Genomic DNA, 23,129 nt, shown 5'->3' on the forward strand with positions numbered 1-23,129 from the left:
CTGAAGATCCTCATCCCTGGTACCATTCTAGTAAATCTCTTCTGCACCCTCTCTAAGGACTTGACATCCTTCCTAAAGTGTGGTGCCCAGAATTGAACACAATACTCCAGCTGAGGTCTAACCAGTGTTTAATAAAGGTTTAGCATAACATAATGTAGCTATTGCACCCATCACTCTATAACGTGGTTTGCAGGGATGGTGGAGTCACACAGTAAGTGGGCTGGAGCGTGCAGCTGTGTTCTGCTCAACCCGCTAGCTTGCAAAATGGCAACCTCGATGAGTCAGCAGCAGCACTGCTCTCCTTGAAATACTTTTGTTTTAAAATTATTTTTAAAGTTCTTTTCATTACTTATTCTTATTTGGCAGTTGTGATAGATCAAAGTGCTAACAGTACTGTCCACAACTGCAATTAAGATGTAAAACTAAAAAGTAAATGTTGCCTTTCCTTTTATTAAATTTCCTGCCAATTTTCTCTGCTCCTCTCCTGAATGCATTGACTCCCTGATGGGGTACAGTGCCATGGGCACCAGTTGTCCTCCACTATCTCATTCAATATATGAGTCTTGACAGTGAGTGTCAACAGACTATTTTATCACAGGGGCATTCCAGCCTCTCTTAGTTTTCCCTTCACCTGATGTGCATACACACACACATTTCTAGTAGGGATTGCTGGATAGCAATGAGGAACAGGAACCCTAGCTGACTGTCCCCTCCCTAACCCCTTGCCTTAGCTTATCAGTGCAAGGGATGTCAGTGCTGGAGAACGGAACACTTTTTCATTTTGGGAACCAGCACAAAACATACCCAGCTCAGGTATACACCAGTCAGTTGCAGACTAAAGCTCTCTCTACTCTTTCCTAATTTCAGAAGAGCATCCCTTCTCCAACACTGACATTTTCATTTTACTCAGTTATCATCTATGTGGGCTCTGAGTGAGAATGATAATAAAGGCAGATTTGTAGACCCATGCCTGAAGAACTGGGTTGGGACTGCCTAACTCGTCTCCTGTGGGATCCTTAATCATGTTGGAGAGGGAACATCATCCCAAACTCTAGAGGTCAAAGAATCATGTACTGACCCAAGCAGAATCCGCTTTTAATTTTTATTATCGCCCTTCTCTGACCCTGCCTCAGCCCATCTGCTACTGAAACCCTCATCCATGCTTTTGTTACCTCCAAACTCGACTATTCCAGTGCTCGTCTGGCCAGCCTCCCATCTTCCACCCTCTGTAAATTTGAGCTCATCCAAAACTCTGCTGCCTGTATCCTAACTCGCACCAAGTCCCGTTCTCCCATCACCCCTGTGCTCACCAACCTATATTGGCTTCCAGTCCAGCAATGCCTTGAATTTAAAATGCTCATCCTTGTGTTCAAATCCCTCCATTTGAGGGCCTCACCCCTCCCTACCACTGTAACCTCCTTCAGCCCATAACCCTCCAAGATCACTGCGTTCCTCCAATTCTGGTCTCTTGTGCATCTCTGATTTCCTTCACCCCACCATTGGCAGATATGCTATTAGCAGTCTAGGCCCTAAGATCTGGAATTCCTTCCCTAAACCTCTCCGCCTCTCTCTCTCCTCCTTTAAGACACTCCTTAAAACGTGCCACATCTATTATCTTCCTATGTGACTTTGTGTCAAATCTTGTCTGATAACATTCCTGTTCTTGGGACATTTTACTACATTAAAGGCGCTATATAAATGCAAGCTGTTATTATTTTTAAGAGAAGAAAAAAACAAATTATTTGAAGGAGAACATAAACATTTAACCTCTTGCTGTTTTTCTAATGTCTCTATCCTATGTAGAAATTCTTCTGCAAACTTCCAGTATTTTCTCAGGCTGTTGTCCTTTGGATAATCATTGCCATATGAAGTAACTGTGTCTCCTCCTGGCTGAAAATTTTCTACTAGACCATTCGATAGTCTCTTAGCTTAGAAAGAGACAACAGCAAATATAAAAATGAGCAAAAGCATAAGCACAAGAAACCTCAAATATAAAGATATAGATACCAACAAACCTGCATTATCCTAAAGCTAGTGGACAGTTTCACAGGCACCAGTAGTTTTTTTATTTTGGTGTCTGGATGTAGTTGATGCTGGCAAGGCAGCATTTATCGCCCATCCCTTGTTGCCCTGAGAATGTGGTGGTGGGTCTTCTCCTTGAATTACTGCAGTCCTTGTGGCGATGGTGCTCCCACGATGGTGATAGGTAGATAATTCCAGGATTATGACCTAGCGACAATAAAGGACCGGCGATATATGTCCAAGTCAGGATTGTGTGCGACTTGGAGGGGAACTTGAAGGTGATGGCGTTACTGCTCTTGTCCTTTTCAGTAGTAGAGATTTTGGGGCTAGGATCCTCTGTCAAAGTAAGCTTGACGAGTTACTGCAGTGCATCGTGTAGATAGCAGCCACAGGATGCTGGTGGTGGAAGAGGTAAATACTGTGTTCAGTGGAAGGGGCACCAATCAAGCGGACTTCTTGGTCTCGGATGGTGCTGAGCCGTTTGAGTGTTGTTGCGGCTGCACCCATCCAAGTGAGTGGTGAGCACTCCGTCAAGACGCCTGACTTGAACCTGGTAGGCAGTGTTAGGACCGGCCCTGAGCGAGTCAGGGGTTCCAAGCGGAACCAGTAAAATGTAAGAGCCGCAAACCAAAGCTTTGCATGGGGCCCCCGCTAGGCAAACTCTGTGGAGAGGCATTAAGGGTCAGGAGGTGAGCCGCTTCTTGTATAGTACCCAGCCTCTGATCTGCTCTTGCAACCACAGTGTTAATATGGCTGGCCCAGTTAAGCTTCTGGTTAATGGTGACCCCCCCCCCACCCCTCTCCCACCCAGGATGTTGATAGCGGATACTCAGCGATGGTGGTGACACTAAAGGTCAGGGGAAGTGGTTGGACCGTTTCTGGTTGGAGATCATCATTACCTGACACTTATACGGTGCAAATATTACCTCCCAATTGTCAGCCGTAGCCTGGAAGTTGTCCAGGTCTGCTGTAGTCTGGCAGGGGCTGCTTTACTATCGGAGGAGTTGTGAATGGAACTGAACACAGTCAAATCATCAGCAAGCATCCTGACTCCTGACCTTATGGCAGCTCACCCAAGTACCCACTGCTCATATGTATGGCTCAATAGTGAGGGTCAGCAGAACATTCAGCTGCAAAGGGTATCAAAGCTGTGCAAGGTCCTGTTCTCACCTGACATCCACACACATGCAATTTCCTGCAGGGGTCGACAAATGATGACTAGGAACTGGAACTCTCGCTGGACTGTGGGTGTTGAGGCCAACTGTACTCAATTGTTACATGGAGCTTCCTGATAGCTCAGTAGATAAAAGTGCCACCTGTATTCAAGCACAACACCAGAAAATCTGGTGTTTGATCCCCAGTCTGTGTTGAGTTAGTTCATCTCGCTTCAGGCAGTAGTTGGGCGAGGTGCTGGAGGGCTACTGATGCCTGTAGATCCCTTCTGCAGCATGATTCAGTGAGAGGAAGGAGAAATTTGGAATAAAATTACTGCATTGGGTAGCATAGTGACACAGCACATTGGTGCCAGGCAATGATGATCTCCAACAAGGTCCAACTACCTCCCATAACCTTCAGTGGCATCACCATCGCTGAATCTCCCACCATCAACATCCGGGAGGGCAGCCGCTCTGACTGAATTAAGCAACAGTACGATAAACCATAGGTCGTTGGCTACAAATTCCCACACAACCAATTTCTGATCTCAGCTGTACTGCTGGGGCAGGCATTCAATAAAAGGTGAAGTACTTTTCCCACAGAGAGGAAGGGAGAAATTGTTGTGTGAGTCATGCTGAGCTGCTCTCAGGCACATCTAGCAAGTGGATGAAGAGCAACAGATGCCTGCCTGTCTCACCCTCTTTCCTGGCAAATGGTTCACAACACTTGGAGGCCTAGGGGGAATGGGGAAACATAAATTAACAACTAGGGCCAAGTTGACTTCAAGCTGATATATTTGGAAGAGGAACCTGAAACTGAGTCAATCCTCCACAGCACTCAGTAATCTGATAATCTGAGCCAGGAAGATCCACAGTACTCCAGAATGGTTGACAAGTCAACCTTGTTCTTTGATAGGACTTCAAGGTATAGGCCAATTACTAGGGGTTGGGGTTGTTCCCATTCGGCTCCAGATAATCCTGAAAGCCAATGCCCGATTGGGAAGGGTAGTCCTTGTTTGATAAGCACTGGGAAGCTTAGCGCTCAGTGGTGGTAAGTAAGCAGCCTGGTTTTAGCTCATACTCCTACACACATATGGGGAGTTTCGAAGTCTTGGTTCTTGCCAACCTGGGCACTCTACACAAGGCAAGTCATTTCAGAGGGCATTAAGAGTCAACCACATAGCGTGGTTTCTGGTTATATCAGTAAAAAGTCACTGAACAAAATGCTGATGACTTTATGTGCAACATCCCAATAAGGCCTTTAGTAAAGACTAAAGAGAGCAGAAACCTGTTTGTGTACTTACTTATTAGCTGGCAACTCTGGAGAACAAAAGTGGCTGCTTTCCTTTGCTCCTCATCCTGGGATTCAGCCACTATTTGAATCATAAGTGGAAGCCCATTGCTCTGCAGTAGCTGATGCTGATGCTCCTCTGAAAACAAACATTTGGTTTTACTGTTTATGTTGATTGACTAATGACAAATACAAGTTGCCAAAAACAAATTGCCATGCAACAAAATTGAAAATGGGCATTTCCCAAACTTCAATCAATAGGAAAAGTTTATTTGCTGCATATTTTCATTATTATATTTTGCCCCACGGTTCAACGGAGTAATTACGTTGCCTGGTGTTGCAATGAGCCTGGGACATTAATGTTAATATAGTGCTCCTACTGTCACCCTGGCTGGGGCCTGGGGCCTTCTTCGTCTTGGTTCTATGTAGCAATCACAGATCTGATTAGAAGCAAATCATTCCTCTTTGTCACACAATCTTGTTTGAACTTATCTCACTGGTAGATTTGGTTGCCCAGCAAAATTTTCAGGAGCCCAAAGCACAAATCCATTCAGCCTCTCTACTCTATCTCACTGCACTTCCGAATTGAGTAATAATTTTCACACAACTAAAAGAAAAAATAAACAAAGAAAATTTGCAAATGCTGGAAATCTGAAACAATAACAGAAAATGCTTTTATTTGTATTGTTTAATTCACTGCTACTTCTCTTCCAGGAATGCCAGCCTTGAAGAAGTGCTGTTCCTCTCATCATAATTTCTGTTTGTCTCTTTTATCCCGTTCACCTCCAGTGTATGTCTTCTCTTTGAGTTTTTTTGCCTCCCTCTCCTTTTGTACTGATTCTATTTAAATACTTCTTCGTTTTTTCAATTCTGATGATGGGTTACACTCGAAATGTTAACTTATTTGTTCTCTTCACAGAGGATGACCCATCTGTTGAGTACTTCCAAAAATTCCTGGTTTTGTTTGAGGAAGATTTTCTCTGCACTATATACAATATGGCAAAACTGTAAGCTTGCCTATGAAGAATTGGTTTATGATTTTGTTACATAGCGCATTAAAGAAACTTTCCCGAAAATAACATATTGCTGCTTGATTTCACCATATGTTTACAATTAATGTGATCAGCACATTTGCTTTTCCCTGATTCAGTTCAATACATGTGTATGTGCCGTGCATGATTTGGGCGATCCTGCAATTGCAGAACAGACCAGTTTAGTAATGTGCATTAAGTGTTAGAGGGTCATGTTGCTTGAGCAGAAGGATGCTAGCTTGAGCTCCAACTGACTACACTCTGCAACATACAATTGGACGAAAGGTAGTCACCACACAGAGGGGGGGGCGGGGGGTGGTCAGATAATGGAGCAGACATGAAAGATCAGGCCGACGTGCGGAGGAGTAAATTAGGGACAGGAAACTCCTGAGACTGGACCTGTGCAATCGGCATGCAGTGCTCAGAACCATGTTATGGGCAAGGACGGTATCGCTGGTGATAACCAAGTAAGGCACTGTGGCACAGTGGAGCGAGAGGTTACCTGTAGGGACTGTGGAACAACAGGTCCTGATGGGCTGAATGGCTTTTTTTTTTCATTCCAAGCTTTCTTATGTTCTAATCTTTCTACCACGTTAAAAGAAAAGACAGACTTGAATTTATATAGCGCCTTTCACCATCTCAGGACATCCCAAAGCACTTTATAGTCAATGAAATACTTTTGAAGTGCAGTCACTGTTGTAATGTCGGAAAGGCAGCAGCCAATTTGCGCACAGCAAGCTCCCACAAACAGCAATGAAATAAATGAACAGACCATCTGTTTTAGATGTTGGTGGAGGGATAAATATTGGTCAGGATACCAGGGAGAACTCCCCTGCTCTTCTTCGAAATAGTGCCGTGGTATCTTTCACCTGAAAGGGCAGATGGAGCCTTGGTTTAACGTCTCATGTGAAAGACGGCACCTCGACAGTGCAGCATTCCGCTCAGTACTGCGCTGAAGTGCCAGCTAACATTATGTGCTCAAGTCTCTGGAGTGGGGCTTGAACCCACAATCATTTTGACTCAGAGGTAAGATTGCTACCACTGAGCCAAGGCTGATGCCTTGTTGCATGTTGAGACTGAAGAACTCTGTACAAACAGAAAGCTTGTTAGACTTGCAGCTGCTAAATGTAGTAGCACCAGCTAGAATAACATTTTGGTATCCAAATGGCTACAATGAATGTTGACCACTTTGTTTTACTACTGTTCCCAATCTAATTCATAAGTTTAAAAAAGTAACGTACTGCTTGTTCAATGATAAAGCACACTGGTGCAGCAGCTTTCAATGCCATTAAGTGGTTGGTCAAGTGTTTTCAACTGTGATGTTCAATCTCAATTGGTGATTTGAAGAAGACACCTAGTAAGAGGCTAGTCAGTTATCCTGGCCACACTAATACACCACCTAGTGAAGAGGTACACAAAATATTGGCAGATGCGTGGAAGCAAGTCACCTGCCTGTCCTCTGGGTCAAGGAAAATGTGCAACATGGAGAAAAGGGCAGTTGAGAGAGCAGAAGACAACAAAAAAAGGGAGCAAAAACCAGATGTGTCAGATCACTATTGGTCAACTTGTGCTTCTGGCAGAAAAGACAATAAAATGTAATAGCTGATGCCCTAGTACCTCGTGGGTAAAAGTACTTCCTAATGTAAAACTAGGTCGCACAGAGCAGAATATCCCAGGTTCAATTCCAAATCTTTGCCATGTCAGCTGCTCTCAGCTGAGGTTGCAGTGGGCTTGAAAGCCTCTGGGTGAGTTAGAAAGAGGGGGGAAAAATCAGCCATGTTTGCTACCGAGTGACAAAATGCTGGACAGTGCGCACATACGGACACTGGATGAGTACAAGATTTGGTTCGGCTGTGATGCCTTTGTGGTGGAATAGTCTGCCAACACTCGCTATCTAGGCTCACACATGAAGAATGGCCACTTGGATGAGATACTAGGGGAACGAGTGGAAGTGTCCTTGCCTCTTGCCATACTCCAGTATGAAAAATGGGGGGGAAAATGTAATTCCTCGGCATCACATCTTATAACATAATGAGACCCATTTAAATAATTTCCTAAATTAAAATTACTCACGGTCCACGTCATGGATGTGAAATCTACTCGGCCATGCTTTTTTCAGATAAGTGATTGATATGTTCAGATTCACACTGTTTTATTTTGTGCATAAACAGCATTTCTTGGCAATTGGAACTCATCAATTTTCGACAGCAGGGAACATTACCCATAATACAATTTCCGTAATCATTTCCACTTAAGTTCCAGGTAATATATTCACTCTTTCACCAGCAAATTAAATCTGCAGTCTATAATGCATTTTCTGGTTTGTAGCATTGCATAATAATACATGCAGACTTTGAAATTATGCTGTGTGAATACTGATGTGTCAACAATTGTCCGCTATTTTAATGGAAGTGTTAATCCACTCATTTTAAATTGGCTAATAGTTTGTTAAAATAGCAAAGGAATTTCATATTAAGCATTTGCATGCCAAAATTCACACAGCATTAACTCAAGGCCATTTAGTTTCTGCTAATTCAAGATTCAGCATTCTTCCATCCCAACTTGGAATCTTGACCATTTTTCCTCCTGTACTTATTTTTTCTCCCTTTTCATTTTGCAGCAGGGGTTACTGAGTCCAACCATAGCATTCTAATTGCTGCCCTGGCCGAGATCGGCTAACTCGGAACAGATCGGTACCTATTGGTCTTATTGGCCCAGTTACACACTGCCTTTACCAACTGAGCTATTGGAGGAGGCAGATAATGGGCCACAATTTGCTGTGGCGGGGCATCTAATGGCATCTGCCGTTAGTTAGACTTGCCCTTGCACATTTAGTTTTTAAAATTTTTGCATGGCAAGTTACTGAAAGTGCGAAGTGATAACGTCGCAGTGAGGGAAACAAGGCATCTGGGGCCTGAGTGAACAGGGCAAGCAACTGGGTATCTCCTTAACCAGTCAGATTGAAGGATTGTGAAATTAACAGGCCAAGGACTGAGAAGGAAGTGTGAATTAGAGTGAGTGAATTCAATGTCAAATCAGGTACAGACAGAGAAATAAGGAGGGATAGAAAAATTGGATTGAGAGAAAAAAAAGACAGAAAGGAAAAGTAAAAAAAAGTTGTTTTAATTTAAAATTTTACATTTTTAAAATCTCCAACATCAATTAAAACCTGAAGGAATGAGTCTCCACACTTGTAATAGTTAATTTTCAGTGCCAGAGAGGTTGACTTCGTTAAAAGGGTACTTAGACTGAAATGGACAAGACTTAACTTTTTGTGGCGAGTTTAGTTCATATCTACCGCACAAATACAGCAATCAGGCTGTTCAATGCATTGCAATGATGAGGCAGACAGCGAGATGTCATTTCCATGAAGCTAACGGCGGAGCAGCACATCTTGGACAGCAACTTTAGGATTTCCGCATTTAACCGCACATCTGCCCCTCGTCTGAAGTTGCCGTAGTATTTGCGTATAAATAATAGCGAGCGCCAATTGCCTCACCGTTACTTTTACAGCAAATTCTGACCCAAAGTATTTATCCACTCAGTGATTGACGATCCGACTCTCTAAATGTTAACAAGGAGATCAGAGATACTATCAGGACTGGTTTAAAATTGATTTTAAATAAAGAGACACATAATCATAATTGGTCACTGCGGATATGCATTGTTGTGAGAGGATTTCAATGCTGATTTACAAGATTACAAGGAGCCTATGAAACCTGGAGATCAGAGGGAGATCTGGGAAAACTCCCCATTTTCAGTCCTTTTATGGACTCGTAAAGCACAAATCTGAAAATAATACCTCTAGACAGCTGGAAATTGCTATGGATGGGGAAACAGTTTTAGAATGGAGTACGTGTGTTTCAGTGGGGACTTAATATCATATAGCTTCCTGCTCTAATAGCCCGGAGATGTCTGAGGGGAATTTGAAAAGAAGTGAAATAGTGGTGAAATAGCATGCTGTCAGGCATTGCCTAAGCTCAGAAGTGAAGAATAGCCACTTGGGTGAGATCCCAAAGGGCTATCACTGCCCCAGGAGCCTTACTCCAGAAAAAGTCAGCTGCTTCAGAAGAGATGGGGGGAAAACCAGCAACAAAAAAAAATAGAAGAAAATTCTTGGCAGGAAACATTTACTTCTCAGAAACTTACAAACTCACAATCTTTGTAATACTGGTTAACTTGCAGATCATTACTCCAAATCCTGTGACAAGCATGGAGAATTATCAACTGTTAGCTTGATTATAGTTAAAGCCTTGCTGCTGAAATATTGCAGAGCTCATTACTAGATGAAAGAAGTTTCCAAATATTGAGATGTTAATGCTTTTCCAGCACAATCTCTGCCACTTACCACATGCGTCAGTGCAGTGCCCAATAGCAAGAATAATGCCCAATTTACTGCTCATGTCAAGACCATTCTGTGATAACAGCGCCACGAGCTTGGGTACGATTAAGTATTCTGACAAGCGTGAAGCCACAGTAGCTGTCAAAAAATAACAATGTCAGACATTTTTTCCCTTTTAAAAACATTTCTGTATGGTATTAATAATAAGGGTGCAATTTGAGTATGGAATCATAACTAAACGGTGCAATAAAAATTGTGGTTGTGTTTTTCTATAAATGGAAAAAAGCTTTAAAAATAAAATGGAGAACGTCCAACATTATAGGAGATTTTATACCAGTGCACTGTGCTGTTTAGCAGCGGGGTCCATGATTCTTCACTCAGCAAAATCCTAATCTTGGCTGTAGACTGAGATGACCAAACACTTCAAACAATGGTTAAATGGAATGCAGTTCCGAGAATGTTAATAAACCATACAGAGCATAATGTCCCAGTTTGATTCCCGGTCTATGTTCCTAGGTTAGGGAAAACAAAACCAGCCACATTTCACACTCCTGATTGCTTTTCAATAGCCCTGCTGGATGGTGGGTGCGTATGGATGTTGTGTCAGGACAGGATGGGGCTCGCATGTAATGGTCATACAGTTCAAAAGCTGCCAACACTCACGGACTAGGCTCCCATCTGAATTCAAGGGTAGGAAAATAATTCACATAATATAGTTTCTGTTTCCCAACCAACCATAGCATCTCCTGCTCACCATTAAGCAAAACTTTTGCATGTTGTGACATGGAAGGCTTCAATTTTCAGGGTATGCTGGTCAAAATGATGGGACACTAACACATTCTATTTAGCAGAGGTAAAAACCCTTTCCAACCTTACAAAAGGGATTTGACCTGTGCTACACAATATTGGCAGGTACAAACATCAATTAATTAGAAAACAAAAATTTATGAGCAAATTAATGTTGCATGCATGCAGGTTTGAAAGTAGATAACAAAGCTTAAATAGCCCTTTAAGAAAAAAACTGAAAACATATAGGGATGAAAAAAACTCCAAATGCTGGAAATCAGAAATAAAACAGAGAATGTGGAAATACACAGTAATCTATCAAAAAACAAAATAATTAACCGGCCTTTTTAAGTGTCAGTTTGGCTCAGTTGGTAGTAATCGCCTTAAATTCAAAAGGTTGTGGGTTCAAGCCCCACTGCAGGATTTGAGCACATAAGTGAGACTGACACTTCAATGCAGTACTCAGAGTGTTCTGTATTGTCAGAGATGCCTGACAACTGATGTTTGCCCGTTCAGGTGGATGTGAAAGATCCCATGGCACTATTCAAAGAAGAGGAAGAAGCTGTCCTGGCCAACACCCAGATATGATTTATATGCAGATTAATTAGTCATTCGTTTCATTTGTTGTTTGTGAAGCCATACTACATGCAAATTGGCTGCATTTCAAAAGTAATTGGCTTGTTGTGAGGTGCTTTGGGACTTGGTAAGGTGTTACAAAAATGCAAATTCTTTCTATTTTAAGATTTCAACCATTTTCTGTTTTATTGGTGAATATATATATAGATATATATATATACTTTTCCCCCTCAAATTTTCCCATCCTCTGACGGTGCTGAGTTACATTGGGATACGAGTCCAATGACACTGGAGGCCCTTCAGTACCTTGTCACAGTGGACATTATTCATGTGTGACCCCAGACCAGGCTATTTTGGATCAAAAATTGGTTAGAAGGAAGAAAATAGAGAGTAGGAATTAAGGGCAGCTTTTCAGAGTGGTTACCCACAGGGTTCAGTTCTGGGGTCACTTCTGTTCACTGTGTACATCAATGATTTGGATCTAGGGCTAGAGGGAGTGGTATCAAAATTTGCAGATGATACCAAAATAGAAAGTATAGTTATCTCTTTAGAAGACTAAAGGAAGCTGAAAATGGATATTAAAAAAAGGGGGAATGGGCTAATAAATGCAGATGGACTTCATGTCAGCAAGTGTGAGGTGATGCATTTTGGTAAAACAAGTAATAGCAATAATTATACTCTGAGTGGAAGTTGGCTGAGGGCTGTGGAAGAGCAGAGGGATTTGGGGGAGGTGGGAGTACAGGTTCACAGGACAGTGAAAGCAGCACCTCAGGGTGATCAGGCTGTGAAAAAAGCTAAAGGAATTCTAGGTTTTAGCACAGAGTAATGATGATGTTTATAAAACCATAATACTTCAGGTAGAGTTGTGTGTGCAGTATTGGGCCCCATACTATAGGAAGGATATTGAGACTTTAAAGAGGGTACAACAAAGCTTCATTTGGATGCTGCCAGGTATGAGGAAATACAAATATGAACAAAACTTGAAAAATTGGAGCTTTTTTATTAGGACAATGTCATTATTGGGGCGGAATGATAGAAGTGTTTAATATTATGAAAGGATGGAACAGGGTAGATAGAAGCAGACTGTTTCCAGCAGCTAAGGGATCTGGAACAAGGCGCCATAGATACAAGATTAAATGTAAGAGATTTAGAACAGAGAACAAGAGAAACTTCTTCATACAGAGAGTTGTGAGGCTGTGGAATTTACTTCCAGGGCTAGTGGTTGAGGCAGAAACTAATTCAAGATTCGATTGGATAGGTGGATGAAGGAAAAAGGGTTGAATGGATATGGGAACAGGGTGAGTAAGTGTGATTGGGTCTATTTGCTCGCTTGGTGGATAAACGCTGACATGGACTGGTTGGGCTGAATGGCCTGTTTCCGTTTTGTAACTTCTATGTATTTCATTATGGAGGGCATCAAGGCTAAGCCCGATCCTGTTCTTTCTCTCTCTCTCTCACACAGATATTCCAGCAGGAGTCAGTGGATACCTGCTACCCCGCCTCCCCCTCACCCCGCCAAACAGGCTGAGATCAGCTAACTCAGAATAGACCAAGAATCCAAACTGAGACCTTTTGTTCTGCATGGCTCAGTCACTCCCTTCCTTTACCAACAGAGCCATTGGTGAGCTACATTTTCCTATGTTTGAACTGAATGCCTCTTAACAACCTTAGTTGTTCAAACTACTGATTTACTTACAATTTTCTGAAATGCAGGAATCCAGTGTCTTTGTCACAGCTACTGCCAGCTCCGTGCTTGAATGATATCTTACAGATTCGTCTACCAACCTCACAAGAGCCTGAGCAAGAGCATCCAGGCCACCAACTTTACAAAAGTAGTCCTGTACATATGCTTAAGGGAAAGTAAATGAAACAGTAAGTGCAGTTTCAGTAATTTGGCTTCTGGGGGGTAATATTAGAACTCATCAAGGTGAATGATGTCAGTGTTGGGGAAAAGAACATTTTCTACTTTTCATACCCCATCTCAGGATCAAAGCAGTCTCAGGTCAGCTATGGTACGTGTCTGATGCAATTCAAAACAGTTTACTTTATCCAGGAAGCTCTCTCAGGATGGATTAAATGCAGAGCAAAGCTCCCTGTAAGTCATCCCATCAAGCACTCCCAGTTCAGGTACGGTATTGGTTAGTCACAAAGAAAGACCCTTCTATTCTGCCCCAACAACGTTTCTTTAGAGGAAATACAATCTATGGGAATTGTGCCACGATCCTAATGTAATAAGCTGCATCTCTCAGTCATGTCTTGCTGTTTTCTGCATTTGAGCTTATGGATGGAGACAGTATGGAAGCAGATGTCTCTTCTCTTCTTGTGACTTCACAAAAATCTACTCAGTTTCAGGGTACGGTAGCATAGTGGTTATGTTACTGGGCTAGTAATCCAGAGGCCTGGACTAAAATCCAGAGTCATGAGTTCAAATCCCGCTACGGCAGCTGGTGAATTTAAATTCAATTAATTAATTAATTTAATTCAATTAATTAAATAAAAATCTGGAATTAAAATACTAGTATCAGTAATGATGGCCATGAAACTACCGGATTGTCGTAAAAACCCATCTGGTTCACTAATGTCCTTTAGGGAAGGAAGCCTGCCGCCCTTACCCGGTCTGGCCTATATGTGACTCCAGACCCACAGCAATGTGGTTGATTCTTAATTGCCCTCTGAAATGGCCTAGCAAGCCACTCAGTTGTAAAATCTCGCTACGAAAAGTCATAATAAGAATAAAACCGGACGGACCACTAGGCACCGGACACGACAACGGCAAAACACCAAGCTCAGTCGACCCTGCAAGGTCCTCCTTACTAACATCTGGGGACTTGTGCCAAAATTGGGAGAGCTGTCCCACAGACTAGTCAAGCAACAGCCTGACATAGCCATACTCACAGAATCATATCTTTCAGCCAACGTCCCAGACTCTTCCATCACCATCCCTGGGTATGTCCTGTCCCACCGGCAGGACAGACCCACCAGAGGTGGCGGTACAGTGATATACAGTCAGGAGGGAGTGGCCCTGGGAGTCCTCAACATTGACTCTGGACCCCATGAAATCTCATGGCATCAGGTCAAACATGGGCAAGGAAACCTCCTGCTGATTACCACCTACCGTCCTCCATCAGCTGATGAATCAGTCCTCCTCCATGTTGAGCACCACTTGGAGGAAGCACTGAGGGTAGCAAGGGCACAAAATGTTCTCTGGGTGGGGGACTTCAATGTCCATCACCAAGAGTGGCTCGGTAGCACCACTACTGACCGAGCTGGCCGAGTCCTGAAGGACATAGCTGCTAGACTGGGCCTGCGGCAGGTGGTGAGCGAACCAACACGAGGGAAAAACTTACTTGACCTTGTCCTCACCAATCTCCCTGTCGCAAATGCATCTGTCCATGACAGTATTGGTAGGAGTGACCACCGCACAGTCCTCGTGGAGATGAAGTCCCGTCTTCGCACTGAGGACACCATCCAACGTGTTGTGTGGCACTACCACCGTGCTAAATGGGATAGACTCAGAACGGATCTAGCAGCTCAAAATTGGGCATCCATGAGGCGCTGTGGGCCATCAGCAGCAGCAGAATTGTATTCCACCACAATCTGTAACCTCATGGCCCGGCATATTCCTCACTCTACCATTACCAACAAGCCAGGGGATCAACCCTGGTTCAATGAGGAGTGTAGAAGAGCATGCCAGGAGCAGCACCAGGCGTACCTAAAAATGAGGTACCAACCTGGTGAAGCTACAACTCAGGACTACATGCATGCTAAACAGCGGAAGCAACATGCTATCGACAGAGCTAAGCGATTCCACAACCAACGGATCAGATCAAAGCTCTGCAGTCCTGCCACATCCAGTCGTGAATGGTGGTGGACAATTAAACAACTAACGGGAGGAGGAGGCTCTGTAAACATCCCCATTCTCAATGATGGCGGAGTCCAGCACGTGAGTGCAAAAGACAAGGCTGAAGCGTTTGCAACCATCTTCAGCCAGAAGTGCCGAGTGGATGATCCATCTCAGCCTCCTCCCGATATCCCCACCATCACGGAAGCCAGTCTTCGGCCAATTCGATTCACTCCACGTGATATCAAGAAACGGCTGAGTGCACTGGATACAGCAAAGGCTATGGGCCCCGACAACATCCCAGCTGTAGTGCTGAAGACTTGTGCTCCAGAACTAGCTGCGCCTCTAGCCAAGCTGTTCCAGTACAGCTACAACACTGGCATCTACCCGACAATGTGGAAAATTGCCCAGGTATGTCCTGTCCACAAAAAGCAGGACAAATCCAATCCGGCCAATTACCGCCCCATCAGTCTACTCTCAATCATCAGCAAAGTGATGGAAGGTGTCGTCGAATGTGCTATCAAGCGGCACTTACTCACCAATAACCTGCTCACCGATGCTCAGTTTGGGTTCCGCCAGGACCACTCGGCTCCAGACCTCATTACAGCCTTGGTCCAAACATGGACAAAAGAGCTGAATTCCAGAGGTGAGGTGAGAGTGACTGCCCTTGACATCAAGGCAGCATTTGACCGAGCGTGGCACCAAGGAGCCCTAGTAAAATTGAAGTCCATGGGAATCAAGGGGAAAACTCTCCAGTGGCTGGAGTCATACCTAGCACAAAGGAAGATGGTAGTGGTTGTTGGAGGCCAATCATCTCAGCCCCAGGGCATTGCTGCAGGAGTTCCTCAGGGCAGTGTCCTAGGCCCAACTATCTTCAGCTGCTTCATCAATGACCTTCCCTCCATCATAAGGTCAGAAATGGGGATGTTCGCTGATGACTGCACAGTGTTCAGTTCCATTCGCAACCCCTCAGATAATGAAGCAGTCCGAGCCCGCATGCAGCAAGACCTGGACAACATCCAGGCTTGGGCTGATAAGTGGCAAGTAACATTCCCGCCAGATAAGTGCCAGGCAATGACCATCTCCAACAAGAGAGAGTCTAACCACCTCCCCTTGACATTCAACGGCATTACCATCGCCGAATCCCCCACCATCAACATCCTGGGGGTCACCATTGACCAGAAACTTAACTGGACCAGCCATATAAATACTGTGGCTACAAGAGCAGGTCAGAGGCTGGGTATTCTGCGGCGAGTGACTCACCTCCTGACTCCCCAAAGCCTTTCCACCATCTACAAGGCACAAGTCAGGAGTGTGATAGAATACTCTCCACTTGCCTGGATGAGTGCAGCTCCAACAACACTCAAGAAGCTCGACACCATCCAAGATAAAGCAGCCCGCTTGATTGGCACCCCATCCACCACCCTAAACATTCACTCCCTTCACCACCGGCGCACTGTGGCTGCAGTGTGCACCATCCACAGGATGCACTGCAGCAACTCGCCAAGGCTTCTTCGACAGCACCTCCCAAACCCGCGACCTCTACCACCTAGAAGGACAAGGGCAGCAGGCGCATGGGAACAACACCACCTGCACGTTCCCCTCCAAGTCACACACCATCCCGACTTGGAAATATATCGCCGTTCCTTCATTGTCGCTGGGTCAAAATCCTGGAACTCCCTTCCTAACAGCACTGTGGGAGAACCGTCACCACACGGACTGCAGCGGTTCAAGAAGGCGGCTCACCACCACCTTCTCAAGGGCAATTAGGGATGGGCAATAAATGCCGGCCTTGCCAGCGACGCCCACATCCCGTGAACGAATAAAAAAAAAAAAATTATTGCCAAAGATTTGTCCACATTGCATTGAGCCCACTCATGAGGTCTCTGGGCAGGATCGCATGACGTGACTGGAGAAAAAGTTCTATTAGAAATGTCTGCTCAATAAGGCAACAAAGTGTCTCTGTGAGGCCCCCCTTTAAATTCACCCTCAAAAGTGCAGCCTTAGCAGCACCAGCATAATATTTCAATTCCAGTTATCTTTATAAGCTGTCTGAGTGAGGCTGACAAACAGTCCTGAACTATGAGCAAGTTTGTACTGTTGACTCAAGGTGGCCCAAACTCACTTCAGCCACCTCGTCCGTGAGATTTCAAATTGTTAACACTCTACAGCCCAATTATAACAGGTCCTGGATCAAACCACGTGCCCACTGCCACAGGGATGTGTTTATGGTGACTGTAATTTAAGGGGAAGGTAGGTTGAAGTATATTGGTATTCGGATTGCACTAAGGTTGTGCTTCCTGATCAGGGTTACAACAGACCAATTTCGAATGGCCTCTTTGAGAAATTATCTTTGTTACCACTCTGCGTGCACCTGGTTCTGGGGTGTTAGGCAGAGGAAATTGGAGTAAAGACCCATTGGGAACATAGGAACAGGAGTAGGCCATTCAGCCCCTTTAGCCTGTTCCGCCATTCAATCAGATTATGGCTGATCTGTATATTAACTTCATCCACCTGCCTTGGCTCTATATCCCTTAATACCCTTGGCTAGCAAAAATCTATTGATCTCAGATTTTGTGGCAGAGAGTTTCACACTTCTACTACCCTTTGCGTGAAGAAGTATTTCCTAACTTCTCTCCTGAATAGCCTGGCTCAGATTTTAAGGTTATGTTCCCTTGTCCCGGACTCCCCCACCAGCAGAAAAAGTTTCTCTCCATCTAACCAATCAATTCCTTTCAAAATCCTAAAAACCTCAATAAAATCACCCCTTAATTTACTATAGTCCAGAGAATACAAGCCTAGTTTATTTAATCTCTCCTCATAATCCAACCCTTGGAGCCCATGTAACATTAGGGATGGGCAATAAATGCTGGCCTTGCCAGCGACACCCACATCCCATGAACGAATAAAAAAAACATTCTGGTGAATATGCGCTGCACTCCTTCCAAGGCCAATATATCCTTTCTAAGGTGTGGTGCACAGGACTGTACACAGTACTCCAGATGAGGTCTAATCAGGGCTTTGTATAGCTGGAGCAAAACTTCCTCCCCATTATATTCTAGCCTTCTAGTTATAAAGGCTGACATAATGCCAGGTCTCCACCCGCTTTGCGCTTGGCATGCTTTTTCTGAGGTATCCATCAGACAAGAGTGACATCTAAACGCCTCCCGTGTTATTTTCTTGAAATTCTGCCTCACAGGCAACCCAAAAAACAAAATCACACAGGGACAGTGGGCCTTAGAGCTTGTGGCCAGCTATTTCAGATTGGATGATTTGAAAAGGGGTTGCCAGCAACCACTTCAGGCCTGAAGCAAGGGTTTTGACAGCAGTCATAAGGCTCAGTACCTGGTGAGAATTTGCACTGTTGTAGGCTTTTCAGGCAGCAGCACCTAAGTTTCAACTGCCAATATGGGCGGCCCAGCCATTCATGGGGCATTTTCAGGTGAAGACCTGGCCACGCAGATGAGCTGAACTCAGAAATATATCTAGGTTCAGCTGAATTCCAATTGAGTGGGTGGGGGGGGGGGGGGGGGGAAGGCAAATTGTCCCCTCCAACTCATTACATATTATATCACATTATACATATGCAGATAACCATCTCATACAGCCAGATACTTACAGTTGTTAGCAACTGTGAGTCCAATAAATGCACAAATGGGCCGGATTACTTCTTGCCTGATGCATTTCTGCAGGCAGTCTTTTGCAAATGGAAGGGCTGCTATACACAATCTCTGGTTCTCTTCTGTAACAGTTACACACAGATCAGTGCACATGACACCATAGAAAGACGAGTCAATTCAACAGTATTCAAATTCCTTTTATGTGGCCATTTTTCTCCCCATCCCCTCTCCTGTGGATGATGACTCATGCTATGGTACAGTTTCACTGGCACTGAGTGCCCTCTGGTGCCTTTTCTATGTAGCTATTCTTTGTCAGCCTAGATATTGAGTGATGGCAGGCTATTCAACTGTAACGGACATCTTAGCTGAGCTGATTCTGTCCTCAACCAATGAACAGACACACAATTTTTCTAGAAGGATTTACTGGATAACAATTGGCAGTGGAAAACCTGATTGATTTTTTTTCTCTCTCCCTAGCTGAGGGGCAATGAGGCTAATAACAGCACTTTACTGCTATCCCAAGTCAGAGCAACTAACTGAAATGGTTTCTTATTTTAATCCTTCCGACCATGGCTTGCTCAAACAAGCAGCAGGCAATCGCTTTGCAGATTTATCTGTAAGTACAATTGTCAGTGCTTTTCTCAAAAGCCTCGGTGGAAAAAATTCTTCCTACATAAAGTAAAAACATTAAATAGTTAACTGCAATGAGCACCTCCTAATTAAAAAGCAAATCATTCTAGCTGTTTCAGTAAACCATGCTGCCGCACGACTCAGTGGGTAAATGCACCACGAGGTGTAACTACTGTGCAGACAAACAAAGCCTTAAGTTTGAAACCTGGTCTGTGCTGAGTTTGCTGATCACAGCCAGGCTGCTACCACTGTCCTTAACATCCCTGAGCTGGAGAGAGGGGAAAAAATAAACCAGGGTTATTGCTGCTGATCTTTATCCAATGATTGCCAACTGGAAATGCACATTTTGTCAGCTTAGACTTGGCTGTGATTTCCCTCACAGTCAAATAACCTGATGATAATCACTGGCTGGACACACACATGAAGAGTGACCACATTCATACCTGAGAGCAGGGCTGGTGAATTTGGAACCAGAAATGTGTGAAGAATTACGAATGACACAACAGTCTTCACGAAAAGATAGTAATGCAGCAATTAAAATAAACATAGTTTCCTGTTTAATTATTATACAAGTATTCTATAGTAAATGCTTCAATACAAAAAAAGCCACAAGCACATCTGAAAGAGGCAAAAATTAAATACCACTCTGTGGATTGTTGACACAGGCGCAGAGAGTACTCCCAATGGATGACCACAACTCGTAGTACTGACCAATATTTTCATGAATGGATTGCTTGTCCGACATTGGAAAACTAGTTCTGATGAAAAGTCAAAAGAAAATCAAAATGTAAACCTACAGTGAAGAAATTGCTAAGGCTTTTCCTGTCTCTTTAAGAGATACTGAGGATAATTTTCATCTTCTCCGATTGGGTGGTAAACTGACAGAGTGGCAGGCCGGTTCTACAACGGGTGAGCAATTTGCTCTGCCAAGTGGTGATGGTCAAAATGACCCTCATCGGGTCAAGTGCTGGAAACACTGCCACTTCCTCAATTGAAGGTTTTTCCAACTAGTTGCTAAAAACTGTCCAGATCCTCTGTATACATCACATCCAAATGCATGTTTTCTGTTTCCTAAACATACAGCCATCGCTATTTATATGAGATTGTTGTGAATAAACTAATTTCACTGGCTAGGAATATTCCCTCACCAATTTTCTCTCCCCATCCCCTTGTGGCATCGGCTCCTTGTTGGGGTACAACTTGATAGGTGCCAGCTGCCCACCAGCATATCACCCTAGAGGCCACTATTCATATGAGTCTTAACAGTAATTGTCAGCAGGCTGCCGATAGTGGGGGCATAACAGCATGACCAATCCTGTCTTCAGCTAACATCCACGCATTAGGGGTCACTGGATAGTAGCCAGCAACAGAAGCTGTGGACGATTTTCCTTCCCTAGCCCAGAACCAGTTGCAGTACCCTTACCATTGCCCCTGCTAAATTCAACTAACCCAGCACAGACCAGGGATCAAAGCTAGGACCTTCCATGTCGATATGGTTCACTAATTAACTGATAAACAAGGGTTTCTCAAATGCAGCCTATGGCGCACATGTGGCCCCCGAATCCTGGCAAACTGGCCCTCAAAGCCCAGGCAATTCAGTCCTATTTGCATTTTTATTTCCTAACCGTTAGTTTGTGGGCCTAGAGGATTGGAAAGAGCTGTTTTTAGTATTGCATATGGTATTTAGCACTGATCAATAAATCCTAAACCAGAACACCAAGGTCTATTAGTATCAATGACCTGAGATATATGCAAATTAATGGGAAGATGAATTTAATTTTATATATGGCCCCGAGGTTCCACGATATAGCTCGTGAAGACAAATGATTGGACAACCTTGTGCTAAGCCATCAGGGCAGCTGTTGATTTAATATTTGAACCTAGTGTTAATTTTATTGAACTAAATGGAGTGGGTTTAAGAACAAATGTCCTATTAGGCATCATCTGGGTAACAACCACAAATAGCCTCAATGCAGATGGCTCTTCCTTTTACATTAGCCCATGTTTCACATACAGAGTAACAGATGATCTGGAGAAAGAGATGTTTTATTATTTTAAGTTGATGCTGGGGTGCTGGGAGAGTGACACCCAAACAGAGACCCATGACCTACAAGTGCTGCTCTTCCTATTTTAAACTTGCAGTTTACTTCTAGCCCTAGTAAGCCCATTGGAGGGCCAAATGGAAGGGAAGCTGCGTTTTCTGCTGTCTTCAATGGCATCTTTTGGGCTTTGTGAGAAGTAAGGTCCTAGATGCTGCCAGAGTTGAGGTGTTTGCCTCCTTTATATCATCGGGTTCTGTCGGTGGCAGGAGTATCATGCACCTGCTGCCAATGGCACATCATGAACATAAAAGTGCTTACAGATAGAATTTTGAACAGTTTATCTATTCCAGCCAAGCTGAGTCAGTGAAAAGTAATCCTAACTATCTATTATTCAAAGTAAAAATGTATGCTGTCAAAGGTGGGAGAAGGGAAATGCTGTTGTCTGCAGAGGGTAGTAGCCCCAAGGCTTAATAATGGTGATGTGGGGAAGGTTAAATATTCTGGAATTTTTGCTTCATTACTTTTGAGGATCAGGGAGTATTTATACAGAACTTTCCCTCAAGAGTTTGGATAGGTGAGGTACCTGTCCTTGATGGGGCAAACAATGCATATTGAAAGGAGTGCAGGCTTGATGGGCTGATTGGCCTTTTTCATGCTTTCTAATATTCTTATGAAATAAGTGGCCTTGCATTTAATATGGAGAAATTCAAGTCTTGTATAAATTAATATTATAAGACAATCTGAAAGCATATAAATGCTAAATGCAAAATAAGCATTATATAATTGTTCCATGGGTACTTTCTCAATGTGTTGCCATAGTATTCATTACTTGATATATATCATTAAGGTTACAATGAGTTTATCTAGTGAGTAGCTGAGCCATGAAGACTAGGGAGTTGCCAAGTTTAGTCCATGGTCTGTCCTATGTTAGTTGATCTCAGCTGCAAATTGGCAGGGGCACTACAATTGACCTTAACACCCCTTATTTACGGAAAGGGAAAATTGGCCAGGGCTCCTGCTCTTGATCCTTATCCAACGATCCATGTGGATGTGTGCATGTGGATAACAGGCGAGTACAGGATATAGCTCTGCTATAATGGCCCTTGCGGCTGATCAGCCCGCTGATACTTTCTATCAGGGCTCACATATGAATATTAGGTCATAAATATAAGGTAGTCACTAATAAATCCAATAGGGAAGTCAGGAGAAATTTCTTCATTCAAAGAGTGGTGAGAATGTGGAACTCACTACCACAAGGAATAGTTGAGGCAAATAGCATAGATGCATTTAAGGGGAAGCTGGATAAATACATGAGGGAGAAAGGAATAGAAGGGTATCCTGACAGGGTTAGATGAAGAGGGGTGGGATGAGGCTCGTGTAGAGCATAAAGGCCAGCATAGACCAGTTGGGCCGAATGGCATGTTTCTGTGTTGTTGACTCGATGTAGACATTTGGGCCAGATACCAGAGAGTGATCAGTACTTGTTAAGCCAAACTCCATAAAGGAGTCAACACTTTTAGGAGAGATGGGAAGATAATTGAAGAAAAAAACCCTTTAAGCTATGTGCAACCTTTTGTACCTGAATTGCTACCCAAGTGCCAAATTTTCACACCATGGCTGCAATATCATAAGAAACTCAAGATTGAAAGAACAAAGCTGAAGCATTCCGTTTCTCAATGGGCAGAAAATTGCAGGCAGTGGACACACAATTTTTGATGCATGTGTGAGGACTTGGAAAACCTTTCAGTGAGTGTTGGCGGGATATTCAACCACGAAGAACACCATAGCTAAGCC

The 23,129-nt window shown here is 43.7% G+C and overlaps 1 protein-coding gene across 1 annotated transcript in view; it reads right to left on the bottom strand.

The window, feature by feature from the left end:
* terb1 (telomere repeat binding bouquet formation protein 1) overlaps window positions 1-23,129 on the bottom strand; it is a 99,929-nt gene that overhangs the window by 62,324 nt on the left and 14,476 nt on the right. The window contains exons 5-10 of the mRNA XM_067997589.1: window positions 18,663-18,785; window positions 12,899-13,051; window positions 9,847-9,978; window positions 4,481-4,606; window positions 1,768-1,928; window positions 1,416-1,418 (exon numbers count right to left, since the gene is read on the bottom strand). Coding sequence (XP_067853690.1) covers window positions 1,416-1,418; window positions 1,768-1,928; window positions 4,481-4,606; window positions 9,847-9,978; window positions 12,899-13,051; window positions 18,663-18,785 — 698 coding nt within the window. The remainder of the gene's footprint in view (window positions 1-1,415; window positions 1,419-1,767; window positions 1,929-4,480; window positions 4,607-9,846; window positions 9,979-12,898; window positions 13,052-18,662; window positions 18,786-23,129) is intronic.

The sequence above is a fragment of the Heptranchias perlo genome, chromosome 16, assembly GCF_035084215.1.
Source record: "Heptranchias perlo isolate sHepPer1 chromosome 16, sHepPer1.hap1, whole genome shotgun sequence".
Lineage (NCBI taxonomy): Eukaryota > Metazoa > Chordata > Chondrichthyes > Hexanchiformes > Hexanchidae > Heptranchias > Heptranchias perlo.